Source organism: Anguilla anguilla, chromosome 13 (assembly GCF_013347855.1).
Source record: "Anguilla anguilla isolate fAngAng1 chromosome 13, fAngAng1.pri, whole genome shotgun sequence".
Classification (NCBI taxonomy): Eukaryota; Metazoa; Chordata; class Actinopteri; order Anguilliformes; family Anguillidae; genus Anguilla; species Anguilla anguilla.
Window position 1 is genome coordinate 35534342 of NC_049213.1, and position 19289 is coordinate 35553630.

Below are 19289 nucleotides of genomic sequence, written 5' to 3' on the forward strand. Positions count from 1 at the left end.
CTATGGACACCCCTTATCAGTGGTACATCTGTAGGAATAAATTACTGACGGACTACATTAATCCACTGGCATACTGAATCTGGCACAGCAAACATCATCTGAAAATGTGATCTGAGCTTCGTGAGCTGAGCTTCGCAAAAATCATCGAAATATATCTTTGCGCAAATTTCACAGTTTTTTTTTTTAACGCAATACACACATTTTATTAAGCAGATATTTCGTCAACAAACTAAATGTATTTGTGTAAACCTACTCTGCACGTGTGTTTGTGTATAAAGCAGACATGAACAAATAGCCTTTAAGGGCTTTCTCTACGTAAACCAAAGTTTCTTAAACTGTGGGTCGGGACCCAGAATAGGTCGTGGGATTGTATGAAGTGGGTCGCGGAGTGAGTCTACAGTCCACTAGGCTATACTAGTATATGTGTTTGATGGGCCCCTGAAAGGCGCAAAATTTCTAATTTGGGTGCCGATATTAAAAAGTGTTAGAACCAGTGACTTGGACCAATGAAGAGAGTTGCTCCCACCATATTTGCCCAATCAGGGGACCCATTGTTCTGTTTCTAGGGATCAGTCTCTCAGTACTGTCCTAGTTCTCCCTCATTTACAGGCTTTGTGATGCGTAAAAAAAAATGTAAAATGATGTCGGCTTGGACATCGCATCCAGACTGGTCAAAAATACGCTTGCAAGAGAAGAGCAGCACATTTGTAATGTTCACGCAGTCAGTGCCCAGGCCGGTCCCCAGAGGCCCTCCTCGGGTGGCACAGTCTGCCGCGGTATCGGTTTATCACCGAGCCCCCTTGGGGGGGGGGGGGGGGGGACGCCACCCCCTCCGCAAGGTTGTCTCCACCGCCGCGGGACCTACCGAGACAGCGCTGCGAGCGCCCCCCCAAATATCACTCCTCGGAAAACGGGATTTGCAGTGTCATCTTTTCTGCATTTTCTGTCTCCTAATGGCACTGCGGCCACAGATTTATTGTACCTGTGCCTGGATTTCAAATCGCGTGCAGCATTCAATGGTGGGAGGGGAGTGGAGGGGAGGGGAGGGGAAGGGGGGGCTGAGTGGGGTGGGGGGTTTTGAGTTAAAGGAACTGCGAAAATCCATACAATGATGGACGCATTCTAAAGAAGTGGCCACACAGCATAACTTCAGCGCGTTGCCTACCGAGAGCATGAACAGGGCTAAAGACCTCCTTAACCCTTTGAAGAGGAGGTTTTTTTTTTTAAATGTTTTTTTTTTCAGAATTTTAAGTCTGCTTTCTAAAACTGCATTGCTTTCAGTTGCCAGTTAGTGCATCAGCATTGTGGCATCAGCATTAGAATGTTCAGTTAAGAACATTCTAATCGCACATTTGTGATCTCACAGCTGAAAGGGTTATTCTGTTGATGAATTGCATTTACATTCCATGACTGGCATTTAGCAGACGCACTTATAGCGACTTGCACAGCTTTTTTAAATACAATACCTATGCAATAGGCAGCACACAGGAATTTGCACGGCCGCCATGTTGGCTCTAACAGGGGTGCGACCAGAATAGGTGCCGTCAGTGCTGCAGAATGAAGGAGTCTCCAGGGGCAACGTGTAGGACTGTTTCATAATTAGCGTCTGGATGTGTTTGGACTGCGGAATCGGAAGCCAGGGAGGCGCTGTCAAGGCGAGCAGAGACGCGGTGTACAGGTGAATCCTAAACGCTGGGCTGAATTACGGCTTGCTGCCTGCTTTACCGAGCAGGTAACTAATAAACGGAGCTGCGCAAGAGACAACAAATCTGAGACCGGTGGTCAGATATTGTGACCGCTGACGCCACAGGTTTGACGCTTTGATCCAGGAAATTAAGGCACAGAACAAGATTAAAGCCATGGCCATTAGAATAGATCTGTTTAAATCACTTACTTAGGTTTGAGATTACAAATATGTGATTAGAATGTTCTTAACCGAACATTCTACTGTTGATGTCACAATCACTGCAGGTAACTGAAAGTACTGGAGTTCCAGAGTACTGACTTGATTTTGAATTTTGAAAAAGAAAAAAAAGAACTTTCCTGAAAACCTACTCTTCACAGGGTTCATCATGCTTATTATTTCAAAACAAGTGGTTTACATTTTATATTCAGTCACACTTCATTTAAAGTGTTTTTGTGCTGCTAAATCCATGTGACATAAGTGCAGCTTAAACTTACATCAGTCTTGTATTTAGCCAGTAAAATAATGTGTGTGTAGATTTGTCACATTTTGGTGCGTGCACTCCTGCAAAATAAGTAACAGTGGCAGAGGAAATTATGTTAAACATTTTGAAAATATCTGGCCAGATTAGTACTTATTCACTATAGCTTCTTATCTTCTTTGAAAAGAAAGACAAAAGAATGTTATCAAATCCCATAGAAAAAGCCCTTGAGGTTATGTGTGAATTTATATATTTACAGTTCTCTTTTCTCAGTTTTTGATATTGTTTTGCGCTCTAAGAACGCAAGCACAAACAAGTTTTGAAGTGGTCAGTGGCATTATGCTAAGCATAATAAGTTTAACGGTCATATGCCGAGGCTTCTACTTTGTTTTTTCAGCTGATTGGTTACTCTGAAAGCCAAAGAAATTTACTCTGTGATATGCCTGGGCTTGTACACTGCCTTGTATCTGTGTAGCCCATTCTGTTTTTTGACAGCCTGCGATGGACTGGAAAACTGTCCAGGGTGTATTCCTGCAGCTTGCCCAATGCATGCTGGGATAGGCTCCAGCACCTCCCGCGACCCTGCTCAGGAAAAAAGTAGTATAGACGATGGATGGATGTCTTTTGACCGCCTTGGATTATGTCAAGTGCATTTTGAACTTTAAGTGAGTATAAGGCAATTACACAGCTGTCCCCTCATAAAGTCTGAGTTCTTATTCAGCGCAGGACACGGGGATTAGACCAAGTCTGGCAACCCCCACCCTGTTTAGCGTTTGTTTTATCTCCCTCATGAATATCTTCCATCTCGCTAAATTACCATTCAGCATTTCCACTGAGAGATTAAGTAGAGTAAACAGACATTAATATAATAATTTGGGTTCATTTAAAAATCAATCCACAGCTAACAAAAACATTCCAGGTATGAGCTTGTCTGATGCATTAATATTAATGTTTAAACACTGAGATGAGTAATATTCATCTACTGCTTAATACCTGTTGTTGTTAGACACTCCAAACATTTATATTAAAAAAATAATAATAATTAAAAAATCAAGTTTCTTAACTGTGTCCTCGAGACTTTTACAGAGGGTCAAATGACTGGTCACATGATCGAGAAAATGTGACATCAGGTTCATTTGTGCTGCTGTCAGTTGCTATAGTGATATTGTTCTAAAGAGGAAGAATTTCCTGGTCTGATATCAGACCCTGGCCACAGACGTGGATGGCTGTGACCACCAATCCCACGAGGTGGTGTTCAACTGACCACATATTTTCGACAGGGGAGAGAGCCAGAGAGTTCGGGTCGATGGGATCTCCCCCCCTTCCTGTCACTCAGCAGTGATTCAGTCTGTAGGGCTGACTGTCCGCACTGTCTGTCACCTGCAAGTGACCAGATCGGATTTGCGTGCTCAGGCAGTGTATACACCTGTTGGCGTATCTGCGCTGGTTGCTGTGGTAACGACGCGGGAATGCTAAAGTACGCTAGCTGGCAGCGCGATCAAAGACGGTGGCGGGCTTCTCCAATACGGAACGACTCTCGAGGCCGTAACCTAGCTGGAGAATGGCGATGTCTCCTCCCACCATTTGCGCCATGGCGATATCTAGTTCCGATGCGGAACTGATTGAGCGTTCCATCTTGTTTTTGTTTACTTCTTCCTGGTGCTCTGCATGTGACGGGGGAGAGTGTGACGTCAAATGTGTGAATGTGTGTCGTGTTGTGAGTGACAAAAAAAAAACAACAATTTTGAATCCAGTCTTAACAGTCAGGCTAATATGCATCCCTAGGAATGTGATTCGAATCACATTTGAAATCACATACCCATGTAGTTTAAAACTGATTAGTAAAAAAAAAAGATTTCATGTAGTTTTTTTTTTTTGCTGTTCAGACCTAAAACCAATCAGATTCCAGTCAGACATGCAAAGAAAGAAGAAAAAAAAAAAAGAGAAAATCATATTTGGCTTGCCAATCAGAACGTATTGCCGTGGGGCAATCCTCCGGTCTCATGCCTGTGTAACTGAACTGGTGGGTAGCAGTGAACAGACGAGGTGATTGGCTGCACGCATTTCAAAAAGACACGGATGCTGGCCTGCGCTGATGAGAATGTCACGATCCAACAAATATGGCGGGATGTGTACTAATAAATAATATTCGGGGCTCTACACTGCTCCCGTTTCTGCAGCGTTTGCTCCTGATAACTGATGTGTGCTAACTGGAAAAATAATTTAGGGGCACATCTCGTAATCGGGAGGCATTTAGTGTGCTCCTACATTTTTCAACTTGGAAAAATTTGGAACTGTCATTTTTAATCACAGCATTCAGATAACAATGCAAACTGACTCACTGACTCAGAATATGTCTTTTAGGTGTGCTACATAATCGCTGTTTCACTGTTCTACTGTCCGTGTTTCCCGCGGTTTAATTTTTTAAATACGGAAATGAGGAAATTCTGTCTCCTCATTGTTCCAGCAGTAAGGCTGCTGTGCTTGCTTTGACAAAAAACTAGCAGGCTGACTACAACATCCAGGCCACCTTGTAAAGCTATACATGCACAGACCGTGTTTAAGAACGGTAAATGGAATAAGGTGTTTACACACTTTTCAACTGCAGATTATTATAGGCGTGTGCCATGTGTTATTGGGATTTTGCGTAATCGGAATAAGGGCTTAACCCGGTTCTGCTTTTCAGAATCAGGCGTTTACATGAGCTGTGTCGTAAGCAGGATACTAGTTTAGAATTAGATCCGAATAATGATGTGTGTGTAAACAGAGTCATTTATCAGCAGTCTGGAAACACTATGGGTGGCATGGTGGTGCAGCGGAGTTCACCCGTGTTCGTGTGGACTTCCTCCGGCTACTCCGGTTTCCTCCCTCAGTCCAAAGACACACAGGTTAGTTTAATTAGAGAGTCTAAATTGCCCCTAGGTATGGTATAAGTGTGTGTGTGTGTGTGTGAACCATGCGATGGACTGGCGACCTGTCCAGGGTGTATTCCTGCCTCTCACCCAATGCATGCTGGGATAGGCTTCAGCACCTCCCGTGACCCTGAGCAGGAATAAGCGGGTATAGATAATAGATGGATGGATGGATGGAAACACTTTCTTGGTAATTACATTGACTGTATAAAACATGCTTCTGTTTCAAGGTGTGCTTATAAGCAAAGCAAGCTAAACCGTCGCAATGAATGGTCAGCATTTCATTAAATCTGATTGGTCCATTTTTTGTCAGACTTTTATAATTTCAAATTTATTGTAAGTTATTGTGCTTGAGCTTGGATGCCTCATGAAGGCAACCCACTCACCAAAAGAGCACCAAAGGTAGTGTGATAACCCTTTTATTTATATTCTAAAGTTATCGACCTATCTACAATTTCAAGATGTAATTACTGGTTTGCGCCCAGCTGAAAGTTTAGCATAAAGCATGCTGCAGCTCGATTACATAGAGGCCTGAGCATTTCATTTATTTAGCTTCGTCTGGACACTGTCACAGACACATTCTGGCGAGCGGTGATCATTACACGATTCCCTCTGTTTTATCGCGAGTGAATAATTGTTGCCTGGCAAGGGAACATTTCGAGCTGAGGGGGGAGCATCACGCCTTCAAATCTGACAGCCGCTTGTTGCTAATTGTGACAGTTCAATGCTTGGATCACTTCGTTGTGCTGCTAATTCAATACCCCATGCATCATTTTCCCCATTAGAATATGTAAATTCCTGAGATGAAAACAGACAGCCGCCCTCTCTCTCTCTCTCTCTCTCTCTCTCTCTCTCTCTCTCTCTCGCCCCCTTTCAAGTGCTGAAAGCAGTGGAATAATGTATCAGCGTTATGCAAGAGGCTGGCTTTGGGTACGAAGTTGGGCTGGGTTGAGGAAGAGAGCAAGTGTGTGTGTGTGTGTGTGTGTGTGTGCACGTGTGTGTCTGATATTAGGGAGGTCACACCTCTTTTGGCAATCTTTCAGAAATTCTGTATTTTGACAGTTTATTGTGCGTGCATAATGTCCTAAATGCTACGGTATAGTCAAATAACAGCATATAAATCGCTCATTTGACAGAATATAACGGTTGTTTGCTTTAATGCGATGTTAAAAAATTATCCACTTCCCTCGGCATGTAATTGATATAGTTGGAGGGAAGGGCATCATCGCCTGTGCGACTTTTAGGGTGGGGTTTGCCGAAGTTGACATAAATAAAAATAAAAATATATTGTTGTTCGAACTAGTTTAACCACCGGAAAACATGTAGCTACACTGGCAGGTTAGGTGGCTGTGGCATGCTATTCTAGCTGCTGGGGATTTGCAGTCCAGAAGGCTGCGCATGCCCTCTTTCCACCGAAATTACAATTTCACCATTCATTACACTAAAGTACTTTATACCACGCTGCAGACAAGACGTTGGCAAAGATATACGTGTAAAAATATTGTTGTTCAATCAAGGTTTGGCTGTCTAGCCATGTCAGAAAACATTTTATAGGGCCTCTTCCTGGCATAACTTGGACACATCGGAATTGAACAATCAGGATGATGTCAAGATAGAGGTTGGCTACAATTTCAATAACATTTCATTTCAGCAATACAAAATCCCTTCTGGGGTTATTTTGAATAAGATAGCGAGTGCTGATTTATTTTATTTTTTTTTGGGGGGTGGGCATTTTGCTTCTGAAATGGCTGTAGAAATCTACGTCCGTGAGGATGCTGGCAGCTGTAATGTTTTTAGAATATACGAACGTATGAATAAATAATAACCAATTAATATCTAAAACATTTCACTGTGAGTTTTGCTTGTGATAAAATGTGTAACAATGCCTTCAATGTTGTTATAAACACATCTATATCAAACATCAGCGCTAATACATGCAGGCCACAATACATGTTCAGAATTTTATAAAACTAATGGCGATGATGATGATGATAATTCAATACTTACCCCATGTGACGGATATGTCAGCCAACCCCAGTCTCCTGATATTGAAGATGTGTCCAGGAGATTTACTGCAAAAACAGAGGATCCTTTCAGATACTAAAAATGTATATCTAATACACACACATACAGTCTATGCACATCCTTTAACTCTATGAAGAGTAGGTTTTTTATGGAATGTCTTTTTTTCTCTGTCTACATCATTTTTGTACAATGTACATTTCACACACATCACACGCACATGCGCACACACACACGCACACACTGCACTGGAACACAGAATGAGTACTGTATGTAAAGGAAAGATGTACAAAGCCTCAGGCCTGCGCACTCCATGCCAGTATTCTCAGGAGAAGAAGGACGCAGTGAGATAAAGCTCTAATTGCCTGACTGATCGCCATTCAATTACTTTGAAGTCCTCGATTGGACGATCGATAAGTCAGCCAGCTCCAGAAGTCCAGAGCAGGCATGGACTGTCTGCTGCTCCATCAGGCAGCTGCTCCAACGGGCCGCCTGCGGCCCGACTTTGAGATGATGAAACATTTGAAGCCCGTAACATTGACAACTTCTTCATGGCTCCCCCAAATTTATTGACACGGCTCACGCCCCAGGGACTCGTCCGGCGGGGCTTCAAGGTGACCCGCGAGGCGGTCCCGACGGGGTTCTGAGGGAGTCCCGAGCCCATCCATCGCGGGCTTCTGTCACGGCGGCTCAGACCGCTTCACGCCGGGCTCCTTTAATGGATAAACTCCCGCTCGCATTTCCCCCTCACACACACGCACCCCAACACACACACACACACACACACACACACACACACACGCGTGTACACGCTCAGGGTTCTCCGTCTTCGCTGACACCTGACGGAACGGGACCCGTGACAGATGTAGTGGTCGCCGCCGATCTTTCCCCTGCTAAAACCGCTCCCTGAAGAAGTCACTCCCCCCCCCCCCCAACCCCCCCGCAATCAGGACCATTAACCTGACCCACTTTCCAGTGGCCCTGGGACCGCGGAGGTTGATTCAGATGCATTGTGGACTACTACTACTAAGGAAATAAAAAAATAAATAAAACAAAACAGGCGAGCAGCAATATGCAATAAAAAAAGTCACTGTGTCTGTACGGCACGCAGAGCCCTGCATTACTGTACATCGCAAGCTTAAACGGCCCTTCTCCAGGCTCGTGTGAAATGCGATCTATAATCCGTTCACAGAGCTATTTCTTTCCCACCGAAGCCATCCGGGTTAATCGTGTAAAATCTGTGCCGAGCTGAAGATTTGAACCCGCAACCGCTCTGCGTATGATGCTTGTTGCGCGACCCCTATTACCCATTATGCACTGGGGGGGGGGGGGGCGGAATGAGGTACGCAGCGGCTTCCAAATGCACTTTCCGCACAACGGCGAACGGAGAAAAGGCTCGCCGCTCGGCGCCGAAAGGCAGCCTCTCTGAACCGTTCCGCCGCCCTCGCCCGGGCTCGACGAGAGCTCTTCGCTTTTTTGAAGTGCCATTTGATGCTTTCCCATCCGCGCGAGCGTTTCAGACTCTCGCCTCGCTCCTCTCTCCCCCTGCCCCCGTAAACTCTTTCAGTCGAAGCGCGGCTTTGATTAGCGAGAGCCATTTAGCGGGTACCATAGGCCGTTCTGCGCGGGGAAAAAAAAGCTTTTCGGCGGGTTCGTTTCGCGCGAGTGTTTAATTGGAACTTGAAATTTGTTTGGAAAATTACGGCTGTTCGGTGAAATTTCCTCGCGTGTGTGTGTGTGAAACCCGACTTCGAGGGGTAACGCGTTCAAGTTTATTCACGCCGCTATTTATAGCGGCGTGAATCGGCCAGCCGTTTCGCGGAACGATCCTCGGTGCCTTAAAAAAAAGATTTTTTTTTAAATTAACCCACAATGTATTCATCCACACGTATCTGTGATCGCACTAGAGAGTGATGTCAGACGGCAGAAGCCGACACGTAAGGGGGGGAGATTCTCGCTGTCTCCTCCGGAGAAACGTGTTTTAGACAGGGGGGGTCAGAGAGGCTGGGTGACTCGCGCGTCGCTAATTTTCACGCGCTGCCGCTGAAGGGGGCAGTAGGTCAGAGAGAGGGAACAGATGGTTACAGCTCTCCCTCCCTCCCTCTCTCCATCCCTCCCTTCCTCTCTTCCTCCCTCCCACCCTCTCTCCATCCCTCCCTCCCTTCCTCCCTCTCTCTATCCCTCCCTCCCTTCCTCCCTCTCTCTGTCCCTCTCCCTCCCTCCCTCCCTCCCTCCGTGCCTCCCTCCCTCCCTCTATTCCTCCCTTCCTCCCTCTCTCCGTCCCTCTCTCTCTCTCTGTCCCTCACTCTCTCCCTCTCTTTATCTGTGCACTTCTTCCTTTGGTCTTGGAGAGAGGAGGCGTTGGCCTTCCGCGAGATAAAGATCGGGAAGGTCGCAGTAATTAAGCTTTCTCCCAGAGTGCACTGATACTGCTCTTCTTTTGCTCCTGGAAAAAATAAATAAATAAATAAATATAACTACCAAAACAAAGATAACTGTTTATTGTTTTATAGCACAATTCCCAGGCTGTAGGGAAACTCTTTTGTATCCAATTTTGAGATCATATTTTAATTCTTATTAAATTGCTTTATACTTATTAAAATGTTTCTTAATGTAATCAGCGTGGTGTTAGGCTCACGTTGCCGATTAAAAGACAATGAGGTACATAAAGAGGGGATTAACATCACCGAAGTAAAGTTTTTTTATTTGGTTTTTTGTTCTCCGTAGATTGCGTTCACGCTGTGCGGGAACTCGGAGAGGCTGTTAACGTTCCTCTCCTGAAGCAATCTCCGCCAGGTTTTCCTCCAGACAGGCAATCTTAATAAGCTCTAATTTGATGTAAATGGGCTGGAATATCCGCGCGGCGAGTTTAATTCGACGGTTGCCGCGGTTTCTGCCCAGCGCCCCGTGAGAGGGCGGAAGGAAAGTTTGGCTCAGCGGTTGCATTACATTACATTACAGGCATTTAGCAGAGGCTCTTATCCAGCGTGACTTACGCACCATTCCACATTTAAGCATTTAAATTGCATCAGCTGGATATAGACTGAAGCAATTGCAGGTTAAGCGCCTTGCTCAAGGGTACAACGGCAGTGTCCTACCTGGGGAATCGAACCTGTGCCCTTTAGGTTACAAGACCAGCTCCTTGCCCATTATAACTACACTGCCTCCCGGTTAGCTGTGCAGTTGGGAGACTTCGAAGATTCGATAGCGCCCTGCTACACAGAGAGCTGGCCCGGCGCGACTGAGAGCGGAGCTGGACGCTCCCACCACGGGGCACGTGGGTAATATAAAAGCCGCTCCCTGGGAGACCCTTTCAAAGATACGACCGTGGCTCTGCGGTCCCCACCAAGCGCCTAGAGGAACATTAAGCTCTTTCCTGTTGGTTTAGAGGGCAAAATTACCCAGAAACCATTTGAGCAGACAGCGTTTCGGCTAGCAGGAATTTCATCCCCTGGTAATCCATCTGCATCCGTTTGCATAACGTGTTGATATTAGACATGGACATCAGTACGAACATGTGGAGAGAGAACTCGCATGCAGAGTCTCTCAGGGCACAGACATGGCACCGGATTCCTACACTTGTCAATGATTTATCTTTTCACTCTTGGTGGATGTTTTGGTGGATGTCGGAATAACACCCCCCCCCCCCCCCCGCCCCCATTCCTCCACCACTGTCATAGGTTAAAGTATTCCACTCTGGGCGTGCTCAACCACTCATGGAGTTCCAGTAGAAGGTTTCGCTTGACGGCCAGTCATAAAACTTCCTGGGAGGCGATAATGGAAACAGTGCCCCGTTTGTTGAAGGGGGCGAATGTTTCGTCCACCGAGGGGGCTCAGAGCGTTCCCCTGCAGGGCTTAGAGCCCGTTCCTTCGCTCGTTGGTTTTTTTGCAGGGGGAGTCCGGAATGCAGTTTCCTGTTCTCCCCGCTCGCAGGGGGGCCGTTGGCAGGGACGGCGTGTCAGAAATCGAGGCCGGCCCGGGACCCCCCCCCCCCCCCCGCCCCCCCACCGCCTCGCAGAGGAACGAAGTGTCACTCCAAAAAACAGGCCTGCGTTACTGAGAAGGAGAGGCCCAGCGTTCCTCTGGAGACTCCAGTGAAATATCACCCGTCTGTACCACCGGCACAGACGTTAAGCACAGTGCCCACAACCTTGGACTGCGCGGCACAATGTGTCAAACTCTTTAGACACTTGACAGCATTGTCAAAGAAAAAATATAAGTTACTCTCCTTCCCCCCCCCCGCCCTCACCCCCATTCTTTCAAAAATAGAGTTAGGAACTGTCTCCATGTCTACGCGGGATCTCAGAGATTCTCAGAGAAAGTTACTCATTCTTTAAATAATCTTTCTGTTAAACCCCTGTAAGAACTGATGTCTAAATAACTCATTTTGCGGGCGGCGGGGTGTGGAGGCGTACGGGCCCCCAGCCCCAACGCCGGCGCTCAGTAACACCCGTTTAATGATCAGAGTCGCCGGATGCTTTGAACTTTAAAGTGCTACCGGCTGGCTCCGAGTATTTCATTACCCAGGACCGGGCTTGAACCAGAGTCAGAATGCCTGAAGGAATCATTTTAATATCCACACACTATTTCCTGCCAGTCGCCGCGGAGACGAAAAAAGAGTTTTGATTTTTTTATACTTTTTTTTTTTTATACTTTTTTTTTTTTTTTCCCCCACCGCCTCCCAAAAAGTTCAGTTCGCAAAAGGCGAGCTGTCATGTCTTTGTCGTTGTACGGAATCTTTTTGAACTGACGGAAATATGAATGCCACTAGAGTCACAATCATTTTTTTTTTGGACGCCTGAATAATGGAATTGTGCAATATCCTGGCATTTTTATCAGTACATGCTGCCAGTCTGAAAAAAAGGTCAGAGTATATATATATATATATATACACACACACACACATATATATATATATATATATATACACACACTTACAGTGGGTGCCATAATGTTTGGGACAAAGCCATATTTTTTTTCTTGATTTATCTCTGTATCTCTATTTATTAAAGTGTTTTTAATGCATTTTGGTTTCACCATGTAGAAGTAACTTTTTATACATAGCCCGCCCATTTTAGGGTGCCATAATGTTTGGGACAAATGGCATCACAGGTCTTTCTGATTGGTCAGGTGTGTTCAATTGGTGTGGGAGAGCTTTCAGTATGTAGTCTTGATTCTAGGCTTTTAATTTCCTTTGGAGTCTGTCATTGGTGTTTGTCAGCATAAGGACCAGAGTTGTGCCAATGAAAGTCTATCCATCCATTATCTAACCTGCTTATCTATCCTGGTCAGAGTTCCGGGCGGTGCTGGAGCCTATCCCAGCATGCATTGGGCAAGACGCTGGAATACACCCTGGACCCGATGCCAGTGCATCACAGACCAGTCACGCATGCACTCATACATGCAGTTTAGACTCTCCAGTTAATCTAACCTGCATGTCTTTAGACCGTGGGAGGAAACCGGAGTACCCGGGGGAAACCCACACGGACACGGGGGGGAACACGCAAACTCACAACGCACGAGAAACAGGCCTGCACACTGCACCGTGCCGCCCCCAATGAAAGTCAAGGAAGCCATTATGAGGGCGAGAAATATGAAAAAAAAAACAGTCATAGTCTAAACCTTAGGCTTACCAAGAGCAACCGTTTGGATCATCACAAAATCACAAAGGGCCTGGTAGGAAGAGCTCCAATGACCTTCCGTTCCAGTGAGGCACTTATTCTGCATCGCTTTTGACGAAAGTGTGCCAAATAAATGTAATGTAATGTAATGTGAGGACTCTACAGTTTATGACTGAAGAACATTATAACTCCCTGAAATTGGGGGTTACACGGGGGGGGGGGGGGGGGGGGGGACGGCAGGGGGGTATGGAGGGGATGGGGTTGTATAAAAAAGTGTTGTTATTTCTACATGGTCAAACCAAAATGTATCAAAATACTCTCTAATGAAAGCTGAGAATATTCACTTTAACCACACGTGAATTGTTTGATTACAACGCTAGAAGTATGGAGTGCAGAGCGGCAAATTTCTCTCACTTTTTTTTTTTTTTCTTTCCCTCGCCCAAGAACAATGCCATGAATAGAGTAATTTACCCTGGAAACCAACTAATGGGCGCGATACCCCAAAATGCACTGCACGTGTTTCAAAGTCACAGCAATGGATGATGATTTCTTGGGGAAGCAGTTATTTGGAATAATGCTGACAAATACGTTATATAAAATATGTGTTTCTGTGTAGCCTTTGGGGAATTGGTAACCCAGAAACCTGTTCATGGTTATCTCTGTGGGGAGATTGGAAATGGCCCTACCTGCTATCTTTTGAGGCATCTTTACAACCTACAAAATTGCAAGGGTGGCATTTAAAGGCTTGGAATATTTGTGGCTCAAATTAATATGCAATTTTTGTAATCATAATGATCTGATTGCCAAGTCAGGTACTATTATTATAAGGACATTCGTGGGAAAAAAAACACCGTGAATTAAGATAACATGCATTATTCAGCTCATTGAAACTCTGGAAAAAGTGAAAGTTTCACTGATAGGTAATTTGCTATGAAGGGAATGATACTAATGACTGACCTTAACACAGAATCAGGGTTGAAGGTTTTAAATAGCAGCCTGTGCTACACAATACGTCTCATGCATGCAACATGTGTGCTTAAGGATTTATGTAAAAGGTGGTAATGCAGTTATAATGTGGGTAATGTTCCTGATAAAATATTGCTCTATTAGATCACTAATTTAGTGATGATATCAATCAGTCAGCCGATCTTAAGCTGGTCCAGAATAAATTGCAAGGTATTAGATATAATATTTAAAAAATGAAATATTTAATAGAGTGCAGTTACTGTACAAAATTAAATCTTGCATGTTGTGAAATATGATCACTGTTGGAGATAGTGTCCATGCCTTATAGAAGAACAGTGTTGGTGAAGGTAATTGTTTGCAATAATCATATTGTATACCTGTGAGCTACAAGGTTCAAGGTTCATATAAAGAACCACAAAGGTTCATGCGTGTGTTATGCAAGGGAAAAAAAAAACAGGAAGAACAAACCACAACATAAAATCAACTACTCACACATATACCTGAATGTCATAGGTCACCAACATTAGTTCCGTACAGATGTATGTAACATGTGTACTATGCTATACTGTTTAACATATATATGTAGAGTATATGAGGTCACAGTACTAACATGAACTATCTTCTAATCTACTAATGAATAGCACCATACACTGTAATTGTCTCTTAATTAGTGTGTGTGCCTATCGTATTGATTTGAAAGACCATGGGAAACAGCAGTGTGAGGCCTGTGAACAGTCCTCCACCTCACCCCCCTTAGTCCTCCTAACGAAGCGCCGGGCGTCTCTTCCACGGCTTGGCCTTATTTATTCTGTACAGGAGGGGGGGAACACGGGGCCCCCAGACTAAGGTGTGCAATTATTCATCTGTGAATAGAAATAATTACAGAAACAAACAAACGGGGGGTGGGGTGAGGGGGGGGTAAACCTTGCGCGCGTATCGGAAACGCTGTTCGGTACGGCGTGCGGACTATTAATGGAGGGGGGAAAAAAAGCAGCCTTGCATTCTAATTAGGTATTACATCAAAGGCTTTTCAGCGCTGACTCTTATTGGAGGAACATATAGAAGCTTCGTACTTTTCAAAAGGCGAAAACTGAACAAGGGCGAGTGCCATCTGGTTAAAAATTCCCCAAATTGTCGGCCAAACAAAAGACGTGTTACTGGTGAGATTTGCTTCCCCGCAGCAATTATCCTTTCCCCAATTTAAAAAAAAAACAAAAAAATCTTGATGTTTGGGACGCCATTCTACGCTGCTGCTCTGTAGTTCTGTTTAGAAACTCCAGTCCCCTCAACACACAAATGCATATATGTGCACACGCATGCACGCACACACACACACACACAACAACACACACACACACACCATGAGCATATGTGCTTGTTCCCTCAGCTCGCAAATACATACATGTGCATGTGCGCAGGCACGCACAGACACACACATGCACACACACTCACATGCTGCACACACGCGCACACACACGCATACATACACACAATGCACAAACACACACATACACAGACACACACGCACAGACACACACATGCTCACACAAGCACACGCACATAATACACACACAAACGCACACACACACACATAATACACACACAAACACACAATGCACAAACACACACTCACGCACACACACACTCTCACACACATGCACACGCACACACACACACATCCTGGGCGTTGGTTTGAAATGTGCGGTTTTCAGAGAGGAGAGAGAAGCCGCACAGATGCGTGGATGAAAGGCCCTCACACAACAGAGGCATTCTGCGGGGAGTTCGGCGTTTGGATGTGCCCAGAATTCCCTCACACTCGTGTCTCTGTGCCATTTCTTGTTTCCCCCCCCCCCCCACCCCCTAAAAAGTAGTCAGACAACCTTTCCTTGCATAAGTAATCAAAAACAATGATTTCTGTAAAAAAAACAAAAAAAAACAAGTGATGGAGTAATCTATAATCTGTCACACGAGGGGTGGTTCCCAGCAGTGTTTGGGAAGTCACAGCATATTTGGGGAAGCCTGATACCACAGGCCTTCATCCTGTCTTGCATTAATGTGCTCTCGCTCTCACCTGCTGTGTTCACACAGAAGTGCTGTTATGTTCCCTTCTCTCGGTAGCTCGCGCTTGGTTCTGAGGGAGGGGCGGGGGTGGGGGGGAGGGAGGGGGGGGGGGGGATTTTCAGAGGATATATATGACCATTTTTCCAGCCCCATGTGATTACGGTGGTTACAGCTCTTGCTCTTATAATCATGGCTGCAGCTCATGGCTCAGTCATGCCAGAGACTAATTAGCTGCCCCTGCCTCTCGGCTTCATAATGAGCATTAAAAAGAGATGGACTGTAGGTAATGTCCCGGGCATAGGCTGGCTGTCCTGTTCAGGAGGGTGCCCGTGGGCACCAATGTGTTTCACACTGCAGACACCAGGAACTGCTTTCGCATAATCACGCAATCTCTCCTTTCTATGAATGTGTGAAGTAGTTTATTTTTAATTTTTTTTTATTTTTACTTTACAGTATTTTTATAGATATAGGTCACCCTGCGATTGGCTTGTGGATGATTCTGCGTCAGGATGAAGAGTGCTGTGTACCGCTTGATTCCAAGCCGAATGTGCATGTAGGCCACACGGTGTGCTATGCTACAGACATTTCATGCTTACATACGCAGCATTAGAAAACTAAACCTTCAGTGTATGCACTTTTGTGATGTTCAAGGTGAGGACCGCATTTGCAGTACCTGTCAAAATGTGCTGTGGAATAAACCATATCAATAGCAGCGTCGTATGCTGAGCTATTCATATTGTTTTCATTTTAGAAATGTGTGAAAGTGTCAATTTACACATTGTTCTTACATTTATCTTATATTTACGTGCGTTGATGCAGCATTTTTACTTTTCAGTGCCTTCCGTAAGTTATGGACATCGCAAACGCAGAAGATCAACTTCGTATCAACCTGATACGACGCCTTTGTGAAAAGGCTACGCAAGAACAGACACGACCTAGCCTGCGAGTTTCATATTTCCGTATTATCCATCCATTTTAATAAAACTGTGTATCCGACTGGAAGGAGGCTTAATATTTAACCACTGCGCGTGATACTTTTTTAGACCAATATCTCTACAACCAGCTTTGAGACGCAAGATGAGTGCCGATAATGACAAGAAACAGCGCAGTAATAATTTCTGCTGCTGCTTAATAACTTTTCATTCACCTCCCGACGCGTTTCCAGAACCAACGGAGATTCATATTTAAACTGGAGTGATGGAAAGAGCACAGCGTGGAGAAACAGAAACGGGGGGAAAATAATCGCAGCCAAACAAATCAACATCGTTATAATGGTCTGACGCAGCCGACGTTTCGTTTTAATACCACACTTGCCTCTACCTGTCTGCCATTTCTCCGAGGCACATGCTTTTAAATTTCACCACAAGGCAATTTATCTTTTTTAATGATATTGTGTGTCCACAACTTTTACACTCAAAGAATTTTAATCTGTATGTAAAGGAGTTTTTTTTATTTATAAAAAATGTTGTTTTTTTTTTTTGTTTTTTTTTTAAACAACGCAAGAGCGTGTGCCTAGTTCGCCTGCTCTGAGCGGGCAGGGGACGACAAACACTTGCAATTATTTGCATGTCAAAGATAAGGAGAGACGTAGAGCGAATCCCGGACATTTCCCCCCAACAATTGAACCGTAATGTGAAGGTGCGACCATTACAAGGATGCCGGATATCATCTGCAGGACCTCTGGGAGCGCATTCTAAGGGCTCTGTTGGTCTGCAGGAGCGCGAGCGTTCTGAGCACGCTCAGTTTACCCCAACTCAGGTATCGGCTCGGATTCTTCGTCAGGGGGCCGGTAATTTTGTCTGGGGAGTGAGCTGTGGGGGTGTCTCCCCCCGGGGGGAAACGGGCCGAAGCCGGGCGGACTGCCTCAGAGAGGGAGACCAATGGGACCCCAGAGGGACCCCAGTGGGACCCCAGAGAGACCCCATGGTTTTTTAAAAAATAAAAAATTTCCCTACAAACCACATTTGTGTTGAGGAATGTGGGTCTATTTATAGACGGGGTGGTGGGGTGGGTGGGGTGGGATAGCAGCTCCCGAAGTCAGGAGTGGAGGATCCAGCGACCTGACCCGAGCAGGCACGCGGCGGGACCCGCTAACACATCGCCGGTTTTCCATCATCAAACAAAAGAGGGGTTTGGGGGGAGAGGGGGGTTCTGGGGGGTGGAGTTGGCATGCCAACGGGCGCCTGGCGCCGCGAGGGACAGCGAGAGGTGGGAGCTGGGGAAGCAGATAATTTCAAAACCGGCCCTCTTCACAAACGTATTCGCACAAAAAAAAGATTTTCAAAAAATTATGCAGTTGGCGACTTTTCTAAAGCAAGCGGAGGAAAAAAAAAGCTGGAAGGAAGCCGACACCACAGGCTCCGCTCTGCAGATCGTACTGATACGGCGTTAGGAGCTTTAGACCAAAGCACCGCTCTCTGTAGTACCCACACTGGTGTAGTACTATGCAAGCCACAGGGCTTTATCTTAGCAACCCAGCGCTTTGAATGGAAGTGACTTCGCAGCCAACAGCTGATGACAGAAACTCACCTTGCCCACAGAGCAGCCATTTAGACAAAAGCGGACCCTTCAGCTGAGTGTTTCTCCTCTGCATTTATCATATTACAGGCCGGGTCGTAAATGGAGAGGAGGGGACAAACGTGTGAAGATAACAGAAAGGTTTTTTTTTTTCTTTCTGTTAAGTCCCTAGTGGCAGATGTATTAGAGGACATCCTGTAATAATTTGTGCTTCTAGGTATTTGTTCATTTTTTAAATATAATTCACGAAATTGATCATTTTAAACAAAGTTCCTTAAAAATATTCCTTTTTTTGTTTGCCCAGGCCCTGCTCAGTGCCTTTCAGTCTGTACCTGTAGAGCTATTCTCAGATGAAATGTAAACACACCTTCCCGCTCATTTGCGGAATGAAAAATAACGGGCGTGCACATTTTCTTATTGTCGCCGCTGCTGGGGGGTCACTGTTTACTGTCGCGCAGGAATGACACTTACAAGCCCCTTTTATTATGAGTTTTCTATTACAGCACAACTCCGAATTAATCTCGGAGCTCCAACATGTCATAACACAGCCCTGGGTTTGCTGATAATAGATTGTCGAGACGAACCACGATAAGTTAATTTTGATGTTGTGTTCCAACGGATTCAGTGCTCCGCCAGCAATCAGGGCAGGCGCTGAACTGTGTCAGTGGATGAGGTGTTTTGGGCGGGGCTGCCGCTCGCCAGAAATAAATAAGACAAAAGGCGCAGACGCTGAAGACACGGAATGATGTATCCCATCAGCCACTGCGTTTGCGACAAGGAAGTTCTGACATGTTGCTTGTTGTGTCTGGTTACACACAGACAGACAAACGGCGCACTGAACAATAGCGCTCTGCAGATGTGGACTGACACCCAGCTCTCACACCTGAGTGTGAAATGCAGAAAACAACCTCACACCATGACTTCCAGAATATGGAACTTTAAAGAGAACCTTTCATACACTATTCCAGTGCTATGAGTACTTTTTACCAATTAAATTTTTTTTTTTGAGATTCTCATCAGATCAC

At 45.3% G+C, this 19289-nt stretch overlaps 1 protein-coding gene and 1 long non-coding RNA gene across 2 annotated transcripts in view; one reads left to right on the forward strand and one right to left on the reverse strand.

Moving 5' to 3' along the window:
- The window catches only part of LOC118211986, a 40501-nt gene extending 22121 nt beyond the window's left edge, over positions 1-18380 (forward strand). Inside the window, exon 3 of the long non-coding RNA XR_004762134.1 lies at positions 18355-18380. This is a non-coding gene — a long non-coding RNA (uncharacterized LOC118211986). The remainder of the gene's footprint in view (positions 1-18354) is intronic.
- Positions 1-19289, reverse strand: part of epha8 (eph receptor A8) — a 90296-nt gene that overhangs the window by 54876 nt on the left and 16131 nt on the right. The window contains exon 2 of the mRNA XM_035389615.1: positions 7085-7149. Within this exon, the coding sequence (XP_035245506.1) occupies positions 7085-7149 (65 nt within the window). The remainder of the gene's footprint in view (positions 1-7084; positions 7150-19289) is intronic.